Raw genomic sequence first — 25582 nt, forward strand, 5'->3', positions numbered from 1 at the left:
CCCCGGGAACCCGAGGAGAACCCAGAATGGGCAACCATTTTGTAGCCTTTACGGTTTAGGGCCTTGCAGGAGTTACCTACCAAATGCGTCTCTTGCAAAAGCACAACATCGGGCATATGTCTCTTTATTAATTGGATTACCACCCCTCTCTTAACTCGGTCACCCAACCCATTAACATTCCAGCTAAGAACTTTTAAATTTCTACCCCCCCATCGTCCAACAACCCGCCCCATCCGACCCCAACCAACTCAATCCTCAGGTAAACAATAAAAAACACAATCCATTGCCTCAAGAAAGGGAAAGAGAAAGAACAAACGAACAAATAAACTTGCATAGTTGCACCCCCCACCCTGCACCCCTGCATATGACTGAAAAGCCCCCCCAACCAGCAGTGTGCCTGTCGCCCCATAACTACTCTACAAGAAGAGACCCAGAGGAGTAAGGAATCTCCGCGAACACCCCCCGCCACCCTCCATGTACAGACAGGAAAGTCAACAGGGTAAAATAAGGCAAGATCCGATAGTCATATGAGGCAGAAATAACAAACGATGAATCACCCACTATAGAGCCAAGTCTCATAGGTCCGGGCCACCAGCAGCACCACCTTCATGTTCATCCTGAGCGTCTCGGCGCGGCGATAAAGTGTCCAGCCAGTCACTTACATTTTCAGCAAAGTCAAAGAAGAGGGCATGGCCCTCATGTTCGATCCGGAGCTTGGCAGGGAACATCATGGAATATTTGAACCCCAAGTCCCGTAGTCGTCGCTTCACCCCGGCGTAGCTCTGGCGCTGTCGCTGTACCGTCCTGGTAAAGTCCGGATAGAAATGGACGTCGGCGTTCTGAAATTTAAGCGGTCCATGCCGTCTGGAAGCCTGCAGGACCGCGTCTCTGTCTCGGAAATTGAGCAACCGGGCCACGATGGGTCTAGGCGCCACGCCCGACTTCGGCGGGCCGCCCGGCACTCGGTGAGCTCGCTCCACCGAGAAAAAGTTGCTAAGGCCAGGCGGTGCCAGATGGGTCTTGATCAGGTCTTCCACGAGGAGGTCCGTCGCCGCCTCTTCTGAACCCTCCGGTACCCCGACAATGCGGACGTTCTGCCGCCTGGCACGGCTCTCAAAGTCCTCCAGCCGCCTTGAGAACCGTTCCGCGGTCCTCTGCAGGTTCCGGACCTCTGTTTGTAGGTCCGAGACGTCGGCCGTCAGGCTGGATGTCTTAATGTCCAGATTCTTGACTCGATCGTTAGTTTTACCCAAATCGGCTCTAATGAGAGTCAGGTCGACGGCCATAGTGTCCACTTTATGTGTAAGGACTTCATGCTGTTGCTGCATGTCCGCCCGGAAACTAGTGATGGCCCCCATGATGTCGCTCAGGGTAGGCTCCGAGCCGTCCGGCGAGCCCGAGGGCGGGAGGTTCTTGGCAGAGGGTCCGGTAACAGGTGGCGTCTTTGGCTGGGTATAGCGCTCAATCCTGTTCTGCTGCTGCTGTGTTTTGCCGCGGACGCCTTTGCCCGATGTCTTGTCGGGGTCCCCTCTGCCCGCCATGTTAGGTCCGATGGGGACAAAGGGCTATGCCAGGCAAGCCCGAGCCCAGTGAGCCGGAGATCTTGTCCGGGCCGGACAGTATGAGGCCGTCTCCGGAACGCACTGTGAGAAATAACACCCCACCGGTGAAGACGACAGGCAGGCACTCCGCAGGTCGGCCGTGCGTAGTGACGGAGTCCGGAGAGACAATGGCACTGCGCTGGCACGGAGTCCCACTCGACGTAGCTCAGCGTAGGGAACACCGATTCGTGATCTGAAAACGTTTCTCGCCTCAGTGGACCATCAGCAACAAAAATCCACCCTCGTGGATCAGGATTTCAGGCAGGATAGTTGCGGAGGATCGGAAGGTCCGCGGATCTCCGAGCTTACGCGGCCATCTTGGTTGCCCGCGAAGCTCCTCCCCCAAGATCTGTATATTTGGATTCCCTCTTGATAAGTCTCTGATTGTACCACCGGCCAGTATCTTGATCCCAATGAACAAGCCTCCCTCTGTGCGTCCAAAATCAGGCTTAGGTGCTGTCACACTAAAACAATGGTACCCCTCTATATGTAGATTCCCAACAGCCCATGTCTCCTGAAACATGATAATGTCTTTACCATCCAATAGCTGAATCCATTGTGGGTCTGACAGTCCTGATTCTAACCCTGCTACATTCCAGCTAAGGATTGACAAGTCACAATGGTTGGTGTGGCTAACTGACTTGCTCCTAGCGCTCATAACTATACTCCGCTTAGAGTTGGTTAGTGTAGGAGATACATCCTCTTGTGTAGCTATAGGTGTGGCAGTGTGGTGGTGCGCTACTATTTCCTGGGTTATGTTGGCTAGTGTTGGTAATGAATGTTCCTCATTGTCATTACTTTCTTCTTGACGTCCAATGTTACCTCTCCTTTTCCCCAGTCAGTCCTGATCCTCTAAATTTGAGAAGGCATGTTCAAACCGGTTATAGGTTGGGCTGTTATATATGGACCTCAACTCGTTCTGAGGCAATTTCCGATTTGGGAAAGTATGTGTGTGGCATCGGGTGTTCTGGGAATAGGGCCTGGTGGCACTGGGCCGGGCCGTTCATAAAGCTAAAGTCTTGATTCAGTTGGTGCAATGGGAGTTTGTTCCTGGTGCCAAGATTTGGGTCCTGATAACACACAGCCGGGTTATTCCCGGGGTTAGAGTTTGGGCTAGGTGTCTGTAAAAATAGCCCAGAGGAAGTAAGGTCGTATTAAATTCCCAAGGTGAGGGCAGTGGGGCATTAGCAAGGGTTTTTTGAGTCCATTGAGGGGACCTGAAATTTATAATTATGCAATCCCCCTCAAACTTTTTTCTCAGCGGGTCCACCCACCCGACTCTTTGTGTTTGGATAATCTCCCTTGCTCTTTCCATTGGGAAATTGCCATTAATAGATAGCCAATGGAGAATACTGTTTTTAAGAGTGATGGGATTTTCCTCTTGGTCATTCCTTAGTTTGGGCACATTGACTAAGGCCAACACGTACGCCCCGCATTCAGGCGGCAGGCTGATGCGGGTAGGAATCTTCCTCGTGTTGGTAGCCATGTTTAGTTCAGGTTGGACTGTTGGACGGTTTTGGGCATCATTCTTGGTTTGTCTGGTTGGGACCCTTTTACTTTTATCAACATTTTGTTCCGTTCCTTCCAAACTAGCTACCTCAGTCGTGTTAGAATTAGGGGCATGTTTGGCTAGAGGTAGATTTTTTCTTGTGCATGGTATTGGCATCGGGGGAGTAAGTTTATTGTGACCATCTGTGTTTGTATTAGCCCCATTATTTTTGGCTTTAATTCCACTTAATATCCCCATGTTGGATTTATTTATTACAGTCTGCCCTATGCCTAGTTTTGTTACATGATCATCTAACACTCTCAGCCTCTTATCCATGTTTAGGATGTGTTGGTTGATAGGCCCTAAAAGGGTAGTCAGTAAGGTCTCCATCCTCCCCCAGAATCCTTCGTTCCCCATCGCTGCACTAGCTTCTGTGGTGTGGGTATCTATTTCGTTAAATTGATCTTCCCCCTTATCTCTTTTCCGCTCTTCAGAAGCAGGAATCCTCAGACGTTGCTTGCGCCCACCCTTGTTTCTCAGTTTTTTTGGCGATAGCTCAGTGTCTAGGTGTTTCAGCTTTCTCTTAGCTTTTTGCCCCCTGGTTCGCACAGGAATACTGTCGCTTTCGTCCCCCTCAGTATTTGATGTGTCAAGATCCGGACATTGGTCAGTGCCATCTAGGTGTGCCAGATCATTGGCCAGTGGTGCACAAGAGTCTTGACTCAAGTTCATATCAGACCTGAGCATAGTAGGGGTTGATGATAACCTGCTACCTGTGGTAAAATGTTCCGGGGGGGGCCGTGTCCACAATTATGCAGTTTTCATTAGAGTCTGTGCCTGGAAGCCCTTCATAGGATGTAGAGAATCCAGTGAGTTATCTTGGCTCAGAAGAGGGGGCAAGCTTGGTGGAAGCCAAAAGCGCCTTTCAGTATTCTGAATGGCTGTTGCAACAACGTCAATGGTCTTCTGGAGCATTTTATCAATGGCGGTCAAACGTGGCCGCGGGGTGGTGGAAGCTGTTACTGCCCTTTTGTGCACGTCTTTTGGCCTAGACACTGCCGGTGTTCTTTTCCCCATGATATACGTTTAATCGGGATTTGCTATGTAACAAATGTTTAGGCAGTTTAATATACTCTTATCACTGACCTGATGATAATGCAAATGGTCCGGGTGGAAGGTGGAAGAGGCCTGCCAAGGGGGGTGGCCCAGCCCGACCTCTTCAGGCCTCTGAGGGCCACAGAGGGCCTGCCCTTTGCCCGGGCATAGCCCGGCGAGCGCCCACGCGCGTCCCGCGACGCGGTGGCTGCCCTTATGCGCCTCCTGGCCCCGGTAATCGCGGCTTCCGGCCGCTAAGGACCCTGGATCTTGCAGTCCTGTCCCACTGGTCTACCCCCCCCCCCCCCCCCCCCCCCCTCACAGCGGCCGCGCTCAGGTGTTGGAGCTGCGGCGGCGGGAGGAGACGGCAAGCGGGATTGCTGGCGACCTTGCAGGCAACAAGAAAGCTGTGTACGAGGAGGTTTTGGTCCCTGGAATGTCCCAGCGTCTATGGCAGGTAACGGTGCGGCGAAAAAACAAACCGGATTTGGTCCCCTGGCACTTACATTTTTACAAAATAAGCACTGCATTTATTCACAGTGTATCTTGCAGGTAAGAAAGGAACACATGCTTGAGGAAGGAGCCAGTGTCAAGATTGTCGTGCAGGTTCAGTAGTGTAGTGGTGTTCAGAAGTACTTGCTTCAGACAGTTACCGGGCGCCCTACATGCCCAACAAGTGGAAGAAGAAAGCGAACTGATTGTGTAATGCTGCCTGGAAACTTAAACCAATCCTAGATACCTAAGAGTCCAATTTACAGATTACCTTTGAACAGTTATCAGATTGGACCATACTCCGCACTCAGTCATCTGCCCAAGATTAATGAGCATGTAACTATAAATTGTAACAACCAAAGATTATTATTATTAGGCTACAATCTTTGAGTTATCGGGTAATAATTTACACAATTGTGGCTCTCATGGCAAGCAGCTTTGAGCGCATACTTTATGTCTTTAAGCTGAAAAATAATAAGCAAATCTGAATCTGAGTTTTTAAGTTATTAGTTCTGTTATTTACTTATCTGAAAAGTTGTTCAACCTGGCTTGTATTTGTGCTCATTAGGAGAGAAGATGAAAAGGAAAGTAGGAAATATTCAAGAAAGGATATTCCTGGACCCTTACAAGGCAGGTATGTTGTCTAAACCATGATCACTTATGCCTAAGAGCGATGTCCCTTTCAAATGATGTTGATATTTGTGGCAGAGCGTTCTGACTGTTTTAATAGTACCAGTATGTTATTCACACTATCCGTGATGCACTTTCTTCTCTATTGCCTCATGGCCCTATCAATGCGTTACACATACCATTTGTAGTCTGAAAAAAATACAATTATTTCTTCCTAAACAACATAAGAACAAGACCTATGCAAACCTTAAATATACAAACAAGCTCTCAACATACTCTTTTTTATGCTGTTGACAATTCCAAATCGGATACTTTCAGGACCTGATCACCTCACTTCAGCCTCATCCACAGTGACTTGCATACACCATCAAGAACCTGCTCTCCCATTGATATTTACCTTTCACAAACTCTTCTTTGTCAGCTATTGCTGTTGCATGAATCATACTTCACCTAGAATATAATCCTTCATCCTCAAGCCCCTTTATTTGACTGCAAGCTCAATCAGTTGTATTCACTATTAATCTCATCTATTTCTGAAATAATGTAAATCAAAAGTGCCAGACCATCCTGTGCACCATCTGATCCATTTAGCCCACAGACCAGCAGACCTCTTGTCTTCACCGACAGGGTTATTCTGTGCTTGACGGCTCTAACCAACCATTCAGTTTCATCTGTCACTGAACCTCCATGCCTCAAATCAGCTGTAGCCCTGACTCTTCATAAATCGTTCTTCCTGCTGATCCTTCCTCTTCATCCAACTATTGTACAGTGTCACAGCTACTTATTTTTTGCAAAGTACTCAAACCTCTGGTCTTCAGTCACATCACACTTACAACTCAGACAACATATTCAGCCCATTCCAATCCGTTTTCTGTGCGCTTCATGTGACAGAAACAGCACCTTCACGTCTCCAACTTTATCACTAGTAAGCACCAAAATCACATTCGAATCGCAGTGCATCAAAAGTCCCAGCCACAAGTGGCTCGTCTTCTCTATCTCCAACCATGCTGCTTCAGTACCTATATCACTTCATGTGGGCATTCCCCCAAGGTTCTCTTGGATCTCTTATCCCTCTACCTTATGATATGCCTTGGAAACATCCACATTTGTTTCTCATTTCCTACTCTTCTTGCACCTACCCATCTTCACAGGAAAGTTTCAAATTGTCCGACTGCCACCTGTTGGCATACTTTCCCTCCTTATCGGGGCCTATTTACCTAACTGACCCTCTCTTAAGTTTTCCTCTTGCATGCAGAAGCTCACGTTGTCCACCACAAACTTTGCACTCTTTTTAACGTATCCTTGAGGATAGAATCATTTATAACCAACACAGCCAGAGTATAATATTGAATATTTGCACAATCCAGCCTACAAATTGCATTTAACGTTGCCAAAACTCTCAACTACTCACTAGTAGTCTGCAGACTTGATTAATTCAGTAGCTTGTTCGTAGTCCTACCCCAAAACTCAATAAAAAAGCTTACATGTTGCCTTAAGAACCTTGTGCAGTCTTCCAAAACATGCTCTCACCTAGTCATATCACCACTGATCTGTATAGGGCTTGACTAAAAAAAAGAGCCTTTTACAAACTACCAATGCTTGTATTTAAAGCTGTGAGGGGACGCATCCCTAATTACCTCCCAAACCTCATATCACCTCAACTCAACCCATAGCCTAAAATAATCTAGTCATAATCCTCAAATGGCACCCAAACCGCCCAGTGAGGCCTCCAAGTTCCTGTGTTTTTACTGTCTTTACCATCCGAAGAGAAAAACTGAAATGCCATTTCTTGCAACTTGATAAAGAAAAGTGAGTGCTGTCCAGTTAACTGTATACAGTTGTAAACATGTATAGTGCACATATGTAATCCTTATTACTAATAGACCAATATGTAGCCATTATCTGTTTTTCTTTTCCATTAATAATCTTTCAATTTGGCATAGTTAACCTGTTTGCAAATCTTCTGTGACTTAATACTAGCACCCCATCAACCCTTGCTCTGTCCACTGTTATTGTTACTGCTTTAAAACTTTTCTGTTCAAAATGTTATAGTTGCTATTAAACATAAAAAAAAATGCGCATCTGAGTTACATTTCGGTCTGGGCACTTTTTATATTCTCCAGTATTGAATCTTTCATAGATTCACATGCTTGTATCTTCCCCGTCGTCATGGTGGAAGTCTCACGGTAACAGAATGACCAGAGCAGTACCATAGAGAAAAACTGCATAGAAAATCCCAAAGGGAATCCTCTTATTTGGTAACCAGACCTCATTATTGTTTGGTCCAAAACTCAGCCAATCAGTCGCCAGCCCTTACATCACATTCCCCATCAGAGCTATCCTACCTCAGATTTCCAACCGCCTTCGTGTGAGGAGTCGTCTCCCTGAGCCTTGCTCGGTTCTGTTCCTGTGTGAACTTTTGACCTTTCCAACTGACAACTCTCTTTCTGGATTTAAGGTACTGTGCTCCATCTAGTATCTTATCATGGCTGAAAGCTCTAAAAAGAGGCTTTTCAGGCCCTGCAGATCTTGTGGGAAAGCTAGACTTTATTCTGAGGATCCCCACAAAGACTGTTTATATTTTCTTCATCCCAAGCATGTGGCAAAGGACTGTAAACACTGCAGGACCTTTTCAGCAAAAACTTAGGGATAGAGAGGCATGTCTTCTGTTGTGGCTTCAGAAGAAGAAGGCCACCTCAGATTCAGACTCAGAGGAAGAATCCACTAGCCAGGCTTCTAGAAAGAGGAAGTCTCAACTTCAGAGGAATCGGTGGATCCTAAAAAGCAAAAATCTAAGGGAAAAGAAACATCTTCTCTCCCTCAGACTCCTCTGAAGAAACCCTCAGGGTCAAGGGTAGTGTCTTCAGCTCCGTCGACGGAGACTGTGACGTCCCCGTTACTGGTTTCTGTGAAGACTTCAACGACCAAGTCGACGGCAGTGACCAAGACTACACCGTCAACGAAGGGTTCGACGACGACTCCTTCGACGGGAAGATCATCCTCCTCGTCAACGATCCCAGCTACGAGGACCTCTCATACAACTACCTCCTCGACGACCGTTCCGTCGACGACCATTCGAATCTTGACGACGGGAGCATCGTCGACGGGAGCTCCGTCAACGACGGCTTTTAAATCACCAAAGTCGAAGACTTTAATCTCTACAAGATCTATTCAATCGTCAATGAGCTCGTCAACGGTCAAGAAATCCACCGATTTATACAGCGTGGCCAAAATGTTCTCCTCTTCCACCGTCAACTCTGCTACAGGAATCAGATGATGAAGGTACTACAGGCGTGGCTTACAACCCCTCTCAGTTGCAGATTAAGAGTCAGGAGACTGATGAGGAAGAGTGCCAGGAGGTTCAAGAGGTTTACTCCTTCAAAGATCGTTCAGGAGCAGAACCCAAGATATATGAATCATTCCAAGAGTCTTATGATTATGAGGAAGAAAAAGAAGAACAGCATACTGAAGAGCGGGAAGAATCCATCTCAATGCCTGTTTCTCTGGCGACTGACTTACGTCACATGATTAATGATTACTATAGTAGTTTTCCCGAGGATAATGTTCCTACTACAAATACTCCTACCAAAGTGCCATTAGTCCAACATACACCTAAAGTGCAAACATTGAGATCTCCTCCAATTGTTACAATAAGGGATGATTTCGCGGAGAGTGATGGAGATGACCAGCCAGAAGAAGAACTTCTTCAAGATACTCTGGTGAGTGTGGAGTGTGATGAGTATATTTTACCTACAACTCCATCTCCATCTCCTTCATCAGCAAACTCTCCTCCACAAGACATTGGAGGATTCCACGATATAATGGAAAAGGTGGCTAAAAGATTTGAACTCCCGTGGCCGGTACAGGAAACAGAATGTTTCCTGTATGATTTCGAGGAGGACTCGAGGAAGTCCATAAGATCAATACCGATTATTCACCACATCTGGGACGAAGGTTTGAAGATTTTAAAAACACCAGCCTCTGTGGCTGCTTCGGTACCCAGGATTGAAACTAAATACTGTGCCCCGGGATCTTCTCCTGCGTGTTTGATTGGACATCCCCTGCCAGAATCAGTGGTGATGCAGGCCCCTCGGAGACCATCAAAAAATCCTGTTCCTACATCTGTAGCTCCCCCTGACAAAGAAGGAAGAAGAATGGATGGCGCAGGGAAGCATTTTGCAGTGATGGCAGCGCCTTCCATTAACGCGGCAAATGCTTTGGCTTTAATTAGTCGATTTAACAGATAGATGTGGTCTGATATAGCGCCACTGTTGGTCACCTACTGGACGACAAAAAAGAAGAAGCATCAGCTATTTTACTGGAGGGAGCTAGGGCGGCCTCCAAGTCCATTGATATTGCCATGGACATTTCTTCGGTGGCGTTTCGTCAGATGGCGGTAGCGGTAGCTCTCAGAAGGCAAGGATGGCTGAAAGCCACTTCCTTTAGACCGGAAGTACAGGCAAACATTGTTGACATTTCTTTCGATGGAGAGAATCTATTCGGGAAACATATTGATGATGATCTCCAGGGTATCAAGGCTGACACAGACACAGCAGGGGTGCTGGGGTCTCTTCAGCAGGGCAGATTCCAGTCCTTTCGAAAGAGAGGGTCTAGAGGCCAATATAACCAAAGGTCTTCGTACCAGTCAAACAGGTACCAGCCCTACAATCAGCAGGGGTACCGACAGTATTTCAGTAACCAGCAATATCGTTCCTCAAACCAATCTTATCACCAATAATCCAGGGGAAAGAACGCTGCGAGTGGAAAAGGGCAGCAAGCCAGTAGACATCAGTGACTTTATCATGGCGCCCACCACTTGGTCAGACACCAGCAAGGACCATTATCTTTCTCTTTTTTCACACCAATGGCTGTTGATAACAACAGACAGATTGGTACTGGATGTAATTCATCAAGGCCATACCTTGGAATTTGTGCAGAAGCCCCCAAATCAACCCCCTGTTTACAGACGGTAACATCATCTATCAGCTCTCAGAGCAGAAGTATTTTCTCTGCCAGACAAAGGGGCAATAGAGGAAGTCCTGCTTCCTCAGAAAGGGAAAGGCTTTTACTCACATTTCTTTCTGATAAAGAAAAAACAAACTTCAAAATGGAGGCAGGTAATGGACCTGAGAGGTCTGAACCAATTCATCAAGAAAAGTCCTTTTCGGATGCTATCCCTTCAAGAAATTCTCTTGCTTTTACTGAGAGGAGATTGCATGGCATCCCTGGACCTTTTAAATGCTGATTTATATATTCTGATTAATGTACATCACAGAAAATATCTGCGTTTCGTAGTGGAAGGGCGCCACTACCAGTTTAAAGTGTTGCCCTTTGGGCTAAAATCGGCTCCAAGGATCTTTACAAAGTGCATGGCACCGGTAGCAGCTCACCTGAGGCTACAGGGACACCAAATTTCCCGTATTTGGCCGATTGGCTTATAAAAGGATCTTCTTCCAAGGAGGTCCGGATCTCCCTGCAATGCTGCATGGAGCCCTTTCATTGCCTGGGCCTGCGAATAAACCTAGAAAAGTTGCCCCTTGTTCCTTCGCAAACCCTTCATTTCCTAAGAGCTACGCTTTGCACGAGGGAAGCGAAAGCCTATCCATCGGAGGAGCGAACTCAAATCTTAAATCTGGCTTCAATCCTGCAGTCAAAAAAGTACACTTCAGTGAGAGTGTTCAAGTCCTTGTTTGGGATGATGTTTTCCTGTATCCCATTGATTCCAAATTGCCGACTGCACATGTGACCTTTACAGGAGCTCCTAGACCAACAATGGATACAATCCCAGGGGTCCTTCGAAGATCGGATCACCATTTCTCCTCAAATTCAAGAAGCCCTATCATGGTGGAAGATCAGAAAACATTTAGTAACAGGCCTGCTTTACGAGCCCCAACGCCCAAGTTACGTAATGATGTCAGATGCCTCACTTCAAGGTTTGGGGGGCGCATCTTCAAGACCTCGAAATACAGGGTCATTAGTCCGAATAGGAAGACCAACTACATATCAACATGTTGGAACTGAAGGCAGTGTTCCTGGGTTTGCAAGCTTCCCTCCCGAGGATACACAATGCTACAGTAATGGTCAGAACGGACAGTACAACAACATTGTTCTACCTCTTAAAACAAGGGGGCACAAGATCAAAGCTTCTATCGGCACAGGCACAAGAAATTTGGTAATGGCTACTACTTCACAACATCTCTCTTCAAGTGCAACACATTCCAGGGATAAGCATTATCCTGAGCAGATCAGTGAGCATTTCTCACGAATGGGAGTTAGCTCATTCTTAACTCTTAAAAGTGTTTTGTCGGTGGGGCACACCAACGTTGGATCTCTTTGCAAGCCAGCACAACTCAAAATGCAAACACTTCGCCAGCAAGTTCCCGCAGGCGGGATCATGGGGCAATGCGCTACACCTGCATTGGACGGGAATGTTCGCATATGCATTCCCTCCATTCGCTCTGATAACAAGAGTACTTCGGAAAATGAGGGCAGAGCCATGCCACTTAATTCTGATAGCCCCAGCTTGGCCGAGGCAAGCTTGGTTCTCGGAGCTTCTTCAATTATCAATAGCCCCCAGAATCCAATTTCTGATTTCACCGGATCTGATCTCTATGAACAACTGGCAAATTCTTCACCCAAATTTGACATCGCTGAATTTATCGGCATGGAACCTCACGAACATGAATTCCAATTCTTAAACCTCTCTCAAGAATGCAGAGATATACTTTCTCAGTCTTGGGCTATTTCAACAAACAAGACCTATTCCGCAAAATGGTAGAGATTTTGCCAATGGTGTGCATCTCAGTCTCTACATCCTTCCACTACCTCTCCGGAACAAATCCTTCCATAGCTCTTGCATTTGTCCAAAGCAGGTCTTTCTCATGCATCCTTGAAAGTACATTTGGCAGCAATTTCAAGATATAGAAGGGTTCTTGAAACCATCGCTTTGGTCACAAAGAGTGATAAAAGAGTTTCTTAAAGGACTTTTTAGAGTGTTTCCCCCGATTCAGCATCGTCAATACGGTGCTATCACAGCTCATGAAACCACCATGTGAACCGATGCATAAAGCGGACTTACAGTTTATATCTTGGAAGACAGCTTTGCTGGTGGCCCTCACGTCAGCGAGGAGGGTCAGCGAGATTCAAGCTTTCTCAATTGCAGAACCATTTCTTGGGATAAAGTCATGTTGAGAACGAACCCAAAATTCATTCCTAAGGTTCCTACAATCTTTCATCTCAATGAACCTGTAGTGTTGCCCACATTTTTTGGAACTCTTACTACAGCCGCGGAGAGAGCCCTACACTGTCTGGACATTAAATGATGTTTGAAGTTCTACATTGACAGAAGAAAGTCATTTAGGAAAACAAAGCAGCTCTTTGTAGCCTTTTCTGGGCCTAGGAAAGGCCTAGCTTTATCCAGATCAAGTATCTCTAGATGGATAACATCAGCTATTCTTACATGTCACAAGAAAGCTGGAAAACCTCTACACTCCAGAGTGCACGTTAATTCTACTAGAAAGATGGCAACTTCAACGGCTCGGTTTGCAGGAGTGTCCCTTCCAGACAGCTGCAGAGCAGCGACATAGAAAAGCGTACACACCTTCACTGGACATTGTCTAGATCCTGCATGGAAGGAAGATGCAGCAGTGGGACAAGCGGTCCTTCGTCATTTATGTCAATAAGGTATTTTCACGCTATGTTTTCTTTAACAAAGTATAGATTGTATATATATATTTTTAAGTTATAAGCTATTTTAGTCCTCTTCTGTGGGTACTGTCTTTTCTCATATGCTTTGCTAGCAGGTACTATATATTGATACTGTATGATGTCCAAAGTTTTATATATTCCAATGTTTAGGAGCAGAGCCCTGAAATATTAGGGTTCTATCCTAGAAACGCAAATGGGTATGTGTACTGCTCGCTTATCTGATACAAGCATGTAAATCTATGAAAGATTCAATACTGGAGAAAAAACTAGTTACTTACCTGTACACTATGGTTCTCCAGTATTATCTTTCATAGATTCACATGCACCCGCCCACCTCCCAGTTTCTCAAGTAGAACATTTTACCTCCGGATATATCCTGTCTCTCACTTGGGGCTGGAAATCTGAGGTAGGATAGTGTTGTATATTTATCCTTCTTCTATTTCCTTTACTCCACTACAGTTCTTACCTGTGTCACCCATTCCAGAATGTATATGGCTCTGTCTCCTTCTAGGGTTCTAGCTGGTGACAGTTTGTGCCTGGCCAGCTTGTGTTGAGGTGACTTCTTCTGTTCTCCTGCAATAAACCTCTGTTGCTGCTCCTGTGGTCTCCTGGTTATTTACTACAATTTTGGCGACGTTACCTGCTGGCCAGTATCATTGAAGACCTCATCTTGATCCATTTTCAAGATTGTCAGCGGAAAGCAGAAGTTTCCCCTCAACAAGAAACGAATCTACGGCGTGCAGATCTTGCCAAGGCTCTCCTCTTCAGTTTCCAGTGAAGGCTCCCATCTGTGGTAATTCTACAATTTATTTTTGGGACTGGAAAGCGGAGCGGAGCTCGAGCTCTACCAGCGCTGACGTCACCCAAACAACGGAGCTGGTGAGTCATTGCTGAGCGAGTGCAGCGCGTGTGTGAGCCACGCTCGAGACACCGTCTTCGGTTGCCGTGGAGACACCGAGTGCAGCGCGTGTGTGAGCCACGCTCGAGACACCGTCTTCGGTTGCCGTGGAGACACACCAGACTCGTGAGCCATTGCGCAGTGAGTACAGCGCGTGCGCGAGCAACGCTCGAGACACCGCTTCCTGTTGCCCTGGAGACGCACCAGCTGTTGTCAGAGAGGCTGTGCGCGAGTCAGCCGAAGCGAGCGCAACGTGGAGAGACGCTTCCCGTAAAGTTCCAAGCCTCGTTCCCAGACGATCTCAAGCCTCGTTTTCATTTCAGCTGAAATCCAAGCCTCGGTTTCAGCGGCGGCCATTTCTTTGATGTTAGTGTTTACATTACAAGTCTCACTTCGTCTTCCAGACGTTTTTGTGAATTTGAATCGGAATTTGCCCGGTTTGCCTTAAAACTTCTGCCTGGCTCTGTTGCAGTACTACAATATTGTTTGGACACCTTATAATTGGTAAGAGGCATTACTACAATCTTCTAGTTTCTTTTGTTGCGCAAAACTTGTGGGTATTTTGTTTTCACTCTACAATCTGTGAACATGGCACAACAATTTGTGGTAACTTTGCCTCCCCAGTTCTTACCTGAACCTGGTGTACCTGAAATACCTTGGGAAGACTGGTATATCATGTTTGACAATTACCTAGAAGCACTGGATGGACAGGAATTTTCACCTAAAAGAAAAAAAGCCATCCTTTTGAGCACTTTGGGCAAAGAAGGGCAGAGGGTCTTTAGATTCCTACCTATCACACTTGGAGCTGGTGGGCATGATATTGATGAGTTTAAGGAAGCCGTTGATCGCTTGGAGATCAGATTTGCAAAGGAAGAGAATCTGATTATGAACCGCTATAAGTTCTATACACAACGCCAAAAAGAGTCAGAAACCATAGATGACTTTGTGGCCAGACTCAGAGAGCTTTCTATAAAGTGTAAGTTTGGTTCTATGAATGACGAGCTCATAAGAGATCAATTAGTCGTCCAGTGCTCAAGTAAGAAAATTCAAGAGCGGCTATGGGCAGCCAAAAATCCTAACTTGAAAGACGCCATTGATCTGGCCAAAGTAATTGAGGAGTCTAGTAAGTGCATGAAGGTCCTTGATTCGCACAAGTCTACTCCTCACCAAGAAGTTTCTGTGGTTACCGACAAAGGTAGTGTTGTGGGGTGTGAGCATTGTTCTGGAGACAGTGTTGCGGTAGTAAAAAACAGACCCAGACCCTCTGTCAACTCTGTCAAGAAAACCTCAGTAAGCAAAGTCTGCAACAGGTGTGGCAGCAGCAGCCACTCTTCCGACGCCAGGTTTTGTTTTGCATCAAACAAAGAGTGTTTGAAGTGTGGGAAAGTTGGACATTTTTCCAAGATGTGCAAGGGCAAAGCTAGACAGAGAGTGAATATTGTTGATGACTACTACGCTGATGATTCCGGAGTTGAACCTGACAGGCTCTTGGTCATTGATGATGTTGATGTCATTTGTGATGATCCAAGACAAACCAGACCCAAAGCCATCTTCAAGATTGACTCCCACGAGGTGTTGTTGATGGTTGACACGGGTTCTCGACATACCATTATACCCAAGTCTACGTTCGATGCCTTTTGGGAAGGGGTGAACTTACAGCGTAGTGATATTTCACCTAAGGGTTTCAATGGCCAGAAACATGAAATCCTGGGTTTCTTTGAATCTGAGATTGCTTTTGAGAAAAGGTCTATTTTTGGGAAAGTTTATGTTTCCATTGATGGCCCGCCTATTCTAGGGTGGGTACATCAATATGACCTCTACATCGTCATCAATCCTAGGGCAAAGAACCAGATTATGGTTGTTGACGATGACTCTATTGAATTCATTTTGTCTGAATTTCGGTCTGTGTTCAGGGAGGAGTTGGGTGAACTTCGGGGGTATGCCCATCTCATTAAGTTAAAGAAGGGTAGTCTGCCTGTGCAACATCGGGTAAGGAGAATTCCCATTTCAATCCGGTGTGAGGTGAAACTCTTGATTGAAGAGATGCTTCAGTCTGGGGTAATTGAGCCTACAGAAGCTTCAGCATGGGTTTCGCCCGTCGTGATTTCTAAAAAATCAGACGGAAAATTGAGATTCTGTGTGGACCTCAGGTCCCTAAACAAGTGTGTCGTTGCGGACACCTTCCCTTTACCCAACATCACGGAGATGGTTTCCACTCTTCAGGGGGCGAGATATTTCTCAAAACTCGACCTGAAGAGCGCCTACCATCAGGTTAAGCTCCATGAGTCCTCGAAGCATCTTACCGCCTTCATCACCCTAGAGGGTATCTTCCAATTTACTCGTCTTCCCTTTGGGCTGATTTCGGCGGCGAGTGTCTTTCAAAGATTGTTCAGCGAAATCTTTAAGGGACTCAAAAATGTAGTATTCTTTCAAGATGACATCTTGGTCTTTGGAGAGTCTGTGTCTGATCACAACCTTGTTCTCAGAAATGTTCTACACAGAATCTGGGACACTGGCCTTACACTACGTAGGGAGAAGTGTTCTTTTCTTGTGGAGTACATTGAGTACTTGGGGCATGAGATTTCAGTCAATGGCGTCAGACCCAAGAAGAACCTTCTTGATGCGATACGCTTAGCTCCTTGCCCGTCTGACAAGGACCAGTTGCGGTCATTCATGGGTCTGATCGAATACTACTCCAAATTTGTGGAGAAGTTCTCAGAGAAGACCTTGCCTCTGAGAACCTTATTGAAGAAGGGTTGCAAATTTTCATGGGATCCTGAAATGGAAGCTTGCTTTAATGAGATTAAGGAGGCTATCTGCAGTGCTAAGGTTCTGGCACCCTTTGATACTGCCAAGCCCTCCACTTTGTTGGTGGATGCCAGTGCCTGTGGCCTCGGTGCAGTTTTACTTCAGTCCCACAAGGATGGTGACAGACCTGTTGCCTTTGCCTCACGTACCCTTTCAAAATGTGAACAGAACTATTCTGTTATCGAGAAAGAGGCTTTGGCGGCTGCGTGGGGTGCTCATCATTTCCGTCCATATCTATGGGGCACACGCTTCAACCTTAAGACTGACCATAAACCCCTCATCCGCATCCTCTCCCCTGGGGGTGGGGCATTTGGTTCTCCAAGGTTGGCAAGGTTAGCCTCTAAACTCCAGGAATACCACTTTGATATTTCTCACATTTCTGGGTGGAGGAACTTCCAGGCCGACTGTCTATCTAGGTTGGCTGTTCCTTCTGGTTCTGATGTTGGCTTCAGTCTGGAGGGATGCGATGCGAATGTTGCTTGGATCGACGATGTGCTTCTTCTTTCTGAGAGCTTCTTTTCTCGTTCTGAGTGGGTTGATGCCATGTCTAGAGATACTGTGTTACAGGAAGTCATCCAGCTTATTAAATTGGGTTCACGGAGAGAGAGCTGTCTCCATGTCTCTGTCCGTCCTTTTCTCAAAGTCATTGATGACTTGTCTGTTTGCAGTGACAATGTCATATTGCGTGGTGACAAATTTGTGCCTCCAGCTGACTTGAGACCGAAGCTCATCTCTCTAGCACATGAGGGTCACCTTGGCCAAACCCTGACGCAACAGCGTCTCAAGCTCAACTTCTGGTGGCCCGGTATGGACTCCATGGTCTCCTCATGGGTAGAGGATTGTTCTACCTGCAAGATGGGTGAGAAGAGACTTAAGGTTTCAGTGGGTTCTGAAATGGGTGCGCTGCAGTTCCCCGAAATTCCGTGGCACACCATCTGCTTAGATTTTATAGGTCCCATTGCCGAATTACCTCTTTCCCAGAGGTTTGCTGTTGTCACTGTCGACTGCCATTCTAAGTGGCTGTCTGTGGAGTTTCTCAAGGACATCACCACAGCTACTACCATTAATCACCTTAAGTCTCTGTTTTTTAGAGAAGGTTTCCCTAATGTTCTTATAACCGACAATGGCACACAGTTGGTTTCGCATGAGATGCAAGCCTTTTTGTCTGATTGCGGAATTTCCCACCATAGGACCTCCCTCTACAACCCTCAGGGTAATGGTCTCTGTGAACGCCTTAATAGATTGGTGAAAGGCACCGTTCAAATGGCCCTCTCCAGTGGTTCTTCTGTCTCTTCCCTTGTTAGTGAAATGGTTTATGCGTATTGTACCACTCTTCATGGTTCCCACTCCAGATCCCCTTTTGAGATGATGAGGGGCAGGGTTCCCAGCACCAAACTCATTCCTTCTTGGCTCAAAAATTTGGTCTGTCAGTCTCTTTCAGGTGACTTTTCCAGTGTGGTCCCCAAGCCTTCTTGTAAGGGCTCTGTGTTTCCTTCCGGTAAGGTTGCTTCTAGTTGTAGTTCTGTAGGTCTGCTTCCTAGGGTCTCCTCTCGCAAGTCTCGTGAAGGTGATGGGCCCTCCACCAAGGTTGTTTCTGGTAAAATTGCGAAAGGTGATCTTGTCAAGGTGAAGTCTGGTCGTGTTTCTGGTGGGTTGTCCAAGTTCCGTGGCCCTTTTCTCGTTAAGATGGTCTATCCCCACTATGTTGTTCTCTCCAATGGGGAGAAATGGAACTTAAGGAGGGTTGCCCTCTATCAGAAAGGTGGCGTTAGTCCTGTAGTTGGTCCTAGTTCTGTTCCTGTTCCTTTTCCTGTCCAAGATCTTCCCTCCTCAGGGTTCATGCTTGTTCCTTCTCCAGATCCGGGTCCTGTGGTTCCTGCTCCTGTTAATGTCTTGGCTAGGGGTGATGGTGGAGGGGATGCTCCTGATCCCGCTGTGTCTCTTCCCAATTCCATTGCTGATCTCGTTCCCAACTCCGTAACTGATTCTAATTCCAACCCCATTGCTTCTTCAAGTCCTTCTTTGCCTGCCATCAGACCTCAAAGGAACCACAGACCACCTACTTATTTGAATGATTTCTGTTGTGATTAGTTCTTTTAGAGGGGTGACGTGTGTCCCTTTCAATGCCTATTAGTTGTGATGCTTTCATTGCTTATAATTACTTGTGTATTAATTGTATGATGTTCTCATTGCTTATATTTATTTGTGTTTGAATGCTTATCGTTCTATGATGCCTCCATTTTTTTTGCCTTTACTTCAGGAATTCTCCTTTAGTCTTGTGCTAAGTTTCCTTTCAATGACATGCACATTCTTTTGTGTTAAGTTTCCTTTCTTTTCTTTTGTTTTATTCTACGAGAGGAGATGTGTTGTATATTTATCCTTCTTCTATTTCCTTTACTCCACTACAGTTCTTACCTGTGTCACCCATTCCAGAATGTATATGGCTCTGTCTCCTTCTAGGGTTCTAGCTGGTGACAGTTTGTGCCTGGCCAGCTTGTGTTGAGGTGACTTCTTCTGTTCTCCTGCAATAAACCTCTGTTGCTGCTCCTGTGGTCTCCTGGTTATTTACTACAGATAGCTCTGCTGGGGAATGTGATGTCAGGGCTGGCGACTGATTGGCTGAGTTTTGGACCAAACCATAATGAGGTCTGGTTACCAAATAAGATGATTCCCTATGGGATTTTCTATGCAGTTTTTCTCTATGGTACTGCTGTGGTCATTCTGTTACGATGAGACTCCCACCATGACGACAGGGAAGGTACAAGCACGTGAATCTATGAAAGATAATACTGGAGAACCATAGTGTACAGGTAAGTGACTAGTTTTTACCTGTCCGTCAGGAGGTATTTACGTTGATTGTACGAGCATTTACTAATTTAGAAAATACATTGAAGTATGTCCAAAGAAGTACAGTTCTCACCTTTGCTTCCCTTTCTTGTCACCCTCACAGTGGCCAGGATATGGTTAGCATTCTCCAGTTAGTTCAGACCCTCATGCATGGGGATGACGAGGAAGACGCTCTGGTGTATCGGTATGGTAGAGTGTTTTTTTTTTAGTCTTCATTTGTGTACACCAACGTATAGTTTGTATTCAACATCACAATCCCTTTCTAAATAGTACATATTAAATGCGTTTTTCCAAAATCTAAAATTGTTTCTTCACTATAAATATTCTTAACACATTGTGAATAAGTGTATGTCTGTGCCATTGTTATGTTAATGACCAGTTCTGTGGTGCGGCCTAGTTGTGAAATGTGTATTGCACACTGGGAGTAGTCTCAACATTAGCAGTCCATGAACCGAATTGTGAGTGCTACTCCCTTACGAGCTTGAAATACCATTGTGAAACATTGCACCAACAGGTTCCGCTAGGCAATAATGTGCGAATTAAATGTAGCACATTGTCTTTTTTACTTTACACTAATATCCAAATCGAGTTCAGACATTTAATATCCTATTTGTAAAGTTAAAGTCAGTGTTTGAATTCTACATCCTATTCTGCTCTTGTGAAATTCAGCCCACTCATATCTCACTCCACTGAATATTAACTCGCGCCGATGTGGATTTTAGCTACAAACTCACTAACTTTATCCAAGCCACAAATGAGATACTGAAAGCATAAATGTTGCCACGGAGGTAAATGTTTTTAATTTTACCACCCACATCAGCAAAATAAAAAATTGCTTGTGGCAAACCTGTTTGGTATAATAGGCACTCCTTCCTTTTGGTAGAATATACACGTTGCTTTCTGTCTTCTGAGTCTCCTGATTTGTGGACGATTTAGAATTTGGTGGATGGAGTAATGGCAGTCAAGGTAGCAGAGGACTTTGTGTCCACCACTCTGCCCCTATTGTGCTTGCCAAATTAAGATATAATCTCCAGCTCTGCAATTAGCTTTCTGGGTTGGTGTGAACCACCATCATGGCCGATCATTAAACGCCATTTCATAGTTTGGTGTAAATCCATCATCAGTGGCGGAGGCTTACACCAAACCTTTAAAGTATTTTTCTCTTGTAAAACTAACCCTCAAAGTGAGAGTTTGTTGTTGGAAAATGTAAAACTAATGTCCCGACACCATGAGAGTTTTCTCCAATGGTGTGGGTGTCTACACCCTCCCCCCCCAATCTTTACTGCCCCTCGGGGGTGGCAGATTGTTAAATACAAGCCATTTGACTGTCCACTATAAACAGGACGTATGGTAAGATAGCTAACCTCGGGCCACCTGAGGAAGGCTTAAGAGTAAATTTTACTTAAATTTGGTGGGCTGTTTAACTCTAAATCGGGCATGTGGACCGAGAATTTGGTGGACATTTTTTCCCATTACAACAGCAAAAAAATACCCTGACCGCCACACTCTAAATAAGGCCCTGTAGCAATACCATTTATACATGTTATTTTAATTTGTAAAGCATGCATATACCACTCGTGGGTTCAGTGTGTTGTGATAATCAGGATATTGATAATAACATTATCGATTGCAAGTTTAGTGCGTAAAGAATTGGGACACCATGATCCTCCAAGTGCTATGATGAAATTGGAGCTCTTTCCACAGACCAGCTGCCAGGGCAAATATATATTTGCCCTTTTTTGGCAAGGGGGGATAAATGATTTGCCCAGTATCGCAGGATGAGCTGACGCCAAAACCTGAACCTGTTTCCCCAGTTTGAGTGTGCAGCTCTGGTCATTAGGCCACATCCTCTTCCCTTGCTTGAGCCAGCAACTGTCCTCTGATAATCTGGAAACTATCAGATGGTTCTTCTAAGGTCCTGGCGATGAACAAAGAAAGGTTCATTCCCGAGGAAACTGCAATCCATTAGGAGAGACACTCCTTTAGTTTGAATACCCTTTGTAAAAACATGAATGAAGCTTGATCCCTTGTGATAATTCCATACTCTGAATGCCTTCCTGGTTAAAATATACCATTGTTTAAGATAGCTGTCGGGGACCCATTTTAAATACCCATACTAGAAAAAATACACAGGTCTTCTAGCCCCCTCATTTTCAGATGTGCATTTTCTGACAATATTAAATGGATTTGTTTTTAATCACCCAGCCAGTGGTGTAGAGCCCTAAAAACGTTTTTTAAATAAATCAATTGTATGCTTATTTTGTAAGAAGGTACTACATGTGTACTGTTCTATTGTCACTGTTTGTGTCTCCATTTGTAGAACGCAGAACGTTGGGGAAAAGGGTCACATGGCCCTTTTGGGGCACAGTTTGGCAGCTTACATCTCGGTGCTAGACAAGGAGAGACTAAGAAAGCTTACAACCAGAATACTCTCCGATACCACCCTGTGGCTCTGCCGCCTGTTCAGGTAATTTATTACAACGAAAGTGCCATTTTATCTGATCTAGATTTAAAAATCTAATAGCTACCGCCCTTTTACACATTTAAGATATGTTTATGAATCACATGGGTTCCTTCAAAGACCTTCAAAGTAGATACTCCCTGCATTAGTTGCAGTTCTACTGGTACCTGCAATTGCGACATGCTCTCCATACGCACCTCACAACAGGTACACTGCTTCCTGACCATAGCCCGCCTGAGGCACAGATTATGTTAGGGGACCTGGGGAAGGGTGGCATCTCCCGCATCTTCCGCACACTGATCAATAATACCCCTACTTCCCTGGATCGACTGTGAGCTCAATGGGAGGAATGGGTGGGCACCCTGGAGGAGGAGGAGGAGGATGGGCGTGATGCCCTTATGGCCCCCTAGGACGGTCACTGCCTCCACCAGGCTACGCTTGCTACAGCTCTATTATTTACATGCAGCCCACCTCATCCCGGTGCGCCTTCACCGCGCGGTATTTAGCCCGACATCCGCTTGTACTAGGTGTGGTCACGATCCAGTTGATTTTCTCTTCATGGTGTGGGCATGCCCCCGCTTGACGCGGTTCTGGGGGGGATATTGTGGAGGAATTCACCGAGATATTGGGGTGGAAAGTTCCTCACAATCCAAAGCACACGATCCTTGGATATTACTGATGGGTTGGATGGGTCTAGGAACAAGAAGCTGCTTTTCACTACAGGAATGGTGGTAGCCAAAGGGACTTAGCGGCCTCCTGGAAATGCCCCAACCCCCTGAGTGTTGGACGCTGGCGGCCTGGGGTGGATTGTTGTGCCACGCAAGAAAAAATCATGTACGAGGCACGCAGGTGTCCCAAGAAATATCGCAGGGCCTGTGGGAAACGGTTGGGGGGTATGGTTTAATCTCATGGAGAATGTCAAAATCCATGTTGCTTTGCATTTACTTGTGTCTGTAAACTGGGTCGCACAAAACGTTGTGTGTACTCCTGGACTTTCATGGTGTCATGATGACTGGCTGGTGTCTTCTGTCAAATCATTAACATCAATAAAAATGCGTATAAAAAAAAATAGGTGTATGACAGTGGACCTAAGGTTATAGGATACTTTGCTCACACACTTCTCTTTATGTTGTTGAAAATACAAATCTTTATAAAATGCCAAGTGAGCTTTCTTGGGGCGGGCGGGGCTATAGCAAAGGTGGAAGGAGAAGAGCAAATCAGACTCCTTCGAGCAAATGTGGTGTGGCCTGTGTTTTGTTATAATGTCCGTGCCTCTTCAACTGCGATGTAACTCATGGATTCCTGTAGGCATCATATGGAATTTGGGGTGTCCTGGACGATCAGTGGGACAGTTGCTGATGAGCTGGTCCAGTGGTGGCTCCGTGGCTGCGATTTTAAAGGCGGGATGCATTGAATAGAACTGAACAATTTGCTGTGGGGCATTCGGGGCAACTAGTGGGACATTTGCTGATGAGCTGGTCCGGTGGTGGCTGTGTGGTTACATGGTGGATACATTATAGAGAACTGAAGAATTTACCCTGCATATGTGGTCTCTTAACAAAATACTCTCTCTGATTCCCACACACTTAAATAGCTGGTTTGTTAAAATATGGATAGAAAGGTTGTAGTCCTGAAATAGAGATGTGTTTTGATTGAGGTCCCAAAAGTCTGAATAGTCTGACACCTAAAAGGTAAACACTGTTTTTTGTAAAACAAAGGGTAACAAGTGATAGAGATAACATTCCCTACTTGTTGCCTGTTTCGGGTTGGATGGAATGGAGTGGGATGTGGGGTAGGGGGTGGTGACTTGAGGTTTGGGCAGCAACCACAGTTATCCCGCTAATGTTTGTACTTGCTTTCTAATATTACAGTAGTAGTACCATATTTTCTTTAGCTCAGTGGTGTTGTGATGTCCAAACTGAAAAGAAAAAAAAACACTTTTGCATTGATAAACAGCTTCATTACGACAGAAGCTATTAACTGCTTACAATTAATTGTTTGACAGGTATGAAAATGGATCAGCTTATTATCATGAAGACGATCGGGAAGGCCTTCTTAAAGTCTGCCGGCTTGTTATTCATTCACGCTTTGAAGACTACTCAAGCGAAGGATTCAGTGTCTTCTATTCCAAGCAGCCTGTGATCTACATCAGCTCTGCTTCTAGGTCCGGTCTGGGCCAGTTCATTTGTAATCAGGTAAAGTGCTAAAGTGAAGTTCACTTTACACATGCACCAAAATAGTGTGCCACTGCACTATAAGATGGGGGCCTCAGCGCTGACGGGAAATTCTTTTGAAAAAAGAGCACTTATTTAGTCTGATTGTGCTAGTCCTACACAGTTGTGATGCAATACTGCCCATTACTTGGTCTTAAAATGGAGATATGACCCTGAATTAAATGTATGTCTTGAAACAGTATGTGATTTAAGCTTTGTAAGACCTATAATACGTTTGCAAGGAGGCTGATAACTTCTCTTTCAGTACTACATCTTGCTTCTGTTGTGTTCCCTTTAATTTGGATTTCCTACAGAACAGAATTTTATATCCATTAGAAGCACTTCTTATGTTAAATAATTAGCAATTGTTTTGTTTAATGTGCTCTGCTTTTTTTATTGTGATGCTGTGATTCTGTAATCTGCTTATTCATTCCTGTTGGTAATTTGTGCAATTCATATTTTCCATATTTTAAGTAATGCTCAGCTAAAGCATATTTCTATTGCGGCTCCGTTGGCCAAGGAGGTCCTTTAGGTCTTTATGAAGCAATACACACCAAACTTAAGAGTGTGACTTACATACAGTGAACCTGAAGCTTGAAGAGGTTCATTGTTCTACAGGAGCCATGAGTAAAACATTCCTGTGTGTTCTAGGCCCTGCAAATGTGCAGTTTTATGTTATCTCCCCACCTAGCTGCACAAAGGTTTCCCTGTCTGTGGTATGGATTTCTCTTCAAAAGTAACATTGTTGCAGTGGTTGTCGCAGTAAATAGACCCATTGTTTGCTTCCTACATCTGCCTTTGCCTTGATTATGGGAGTTTGGATTTCCTAGTTTGAATAGCATGACACCCGATCTTCACTCACACAGCCTCAGAACTGGGACAGGAAAAGAAGCAAAGCAACAGCTGAATAGAAACAAACATAATTCTTTGCCTGCAGACTTACTTGCACTATGTAAATAGAGGTTGTGAAAGTTTTCTTCTTTAATTACTACAGAGCTTTCACTAACTGCCTTCACCAACCAACATTAGGCATGCAAAAATAGGGAAATTATTTGTAGGAAAGAGAGGGTGGGTCTAAACTGCAATTGAAATTCATTGATTTTAATTAAACGGGGTTGATCCTCCAGGGTGACAGTGGAAAAATGTATAAAGATGTCTGTACCTGGCCTCTAAATTAGAACTGGATTGTATTGGAAATGTCTGACTACTATGAGATATTGGAGTACGTTTTCCCTCAGCAATTTTCTATAAGTTTTATTTATTTTTATTTATTAAAGTTTTGTATAGCGCTAGCTGGACCTGAAGGTATCAGAGCGCTTCACAACACGTACAAATAGGCAT

At 45.2% G+C, this 25582-nt stretch overlaps 1 protein-coding gene across 1 annotated transcript in view; it reads left to right on the forward strand.

The window, feature by feature from the left end:
- The window catches only part of PDXDC1 (pyridoxal dependent decarboxylase domain containing 1), a 435979-nt gene that overhangs the window by 147585 nt on the left and 262812 nt on the right, over positions 1-25582 (forward strand). Inside the window, exons 3-6 of the mRNA XM_086941443.1 lie at positions 5246-5311; positions 19671-19751; positions 21888-22034; positions 24034-24223. Of these exons, the coding sequence (XP_086797569.1) occupies positions 5246-5311; positions 19671-19751; positions 21888-22034; positions 24034-24223 (484 nt within the window). The remainder of the gene's footprint in view (positions 1-5245; positions 5312-19670; positions 19752-21887; positions 22035-24033; positions 24224-25582) is intronic.

The sequence above is a fragment of the Lissotriton vulgaris genome, chromosome 10 (genome assembly GCF_964263255.1).
Source record: "Lissotriton vulgaris chromosome 10, aLisVul1.2, whole genome shotgun sequence".
Taxonomy (NCBI): domain Eukaryota; kingdom Metazoa; phylum Chordata; class Amphibia; order Caudata; family Salamandridae; genus Lissotriton; species Lissotriton vulgaris.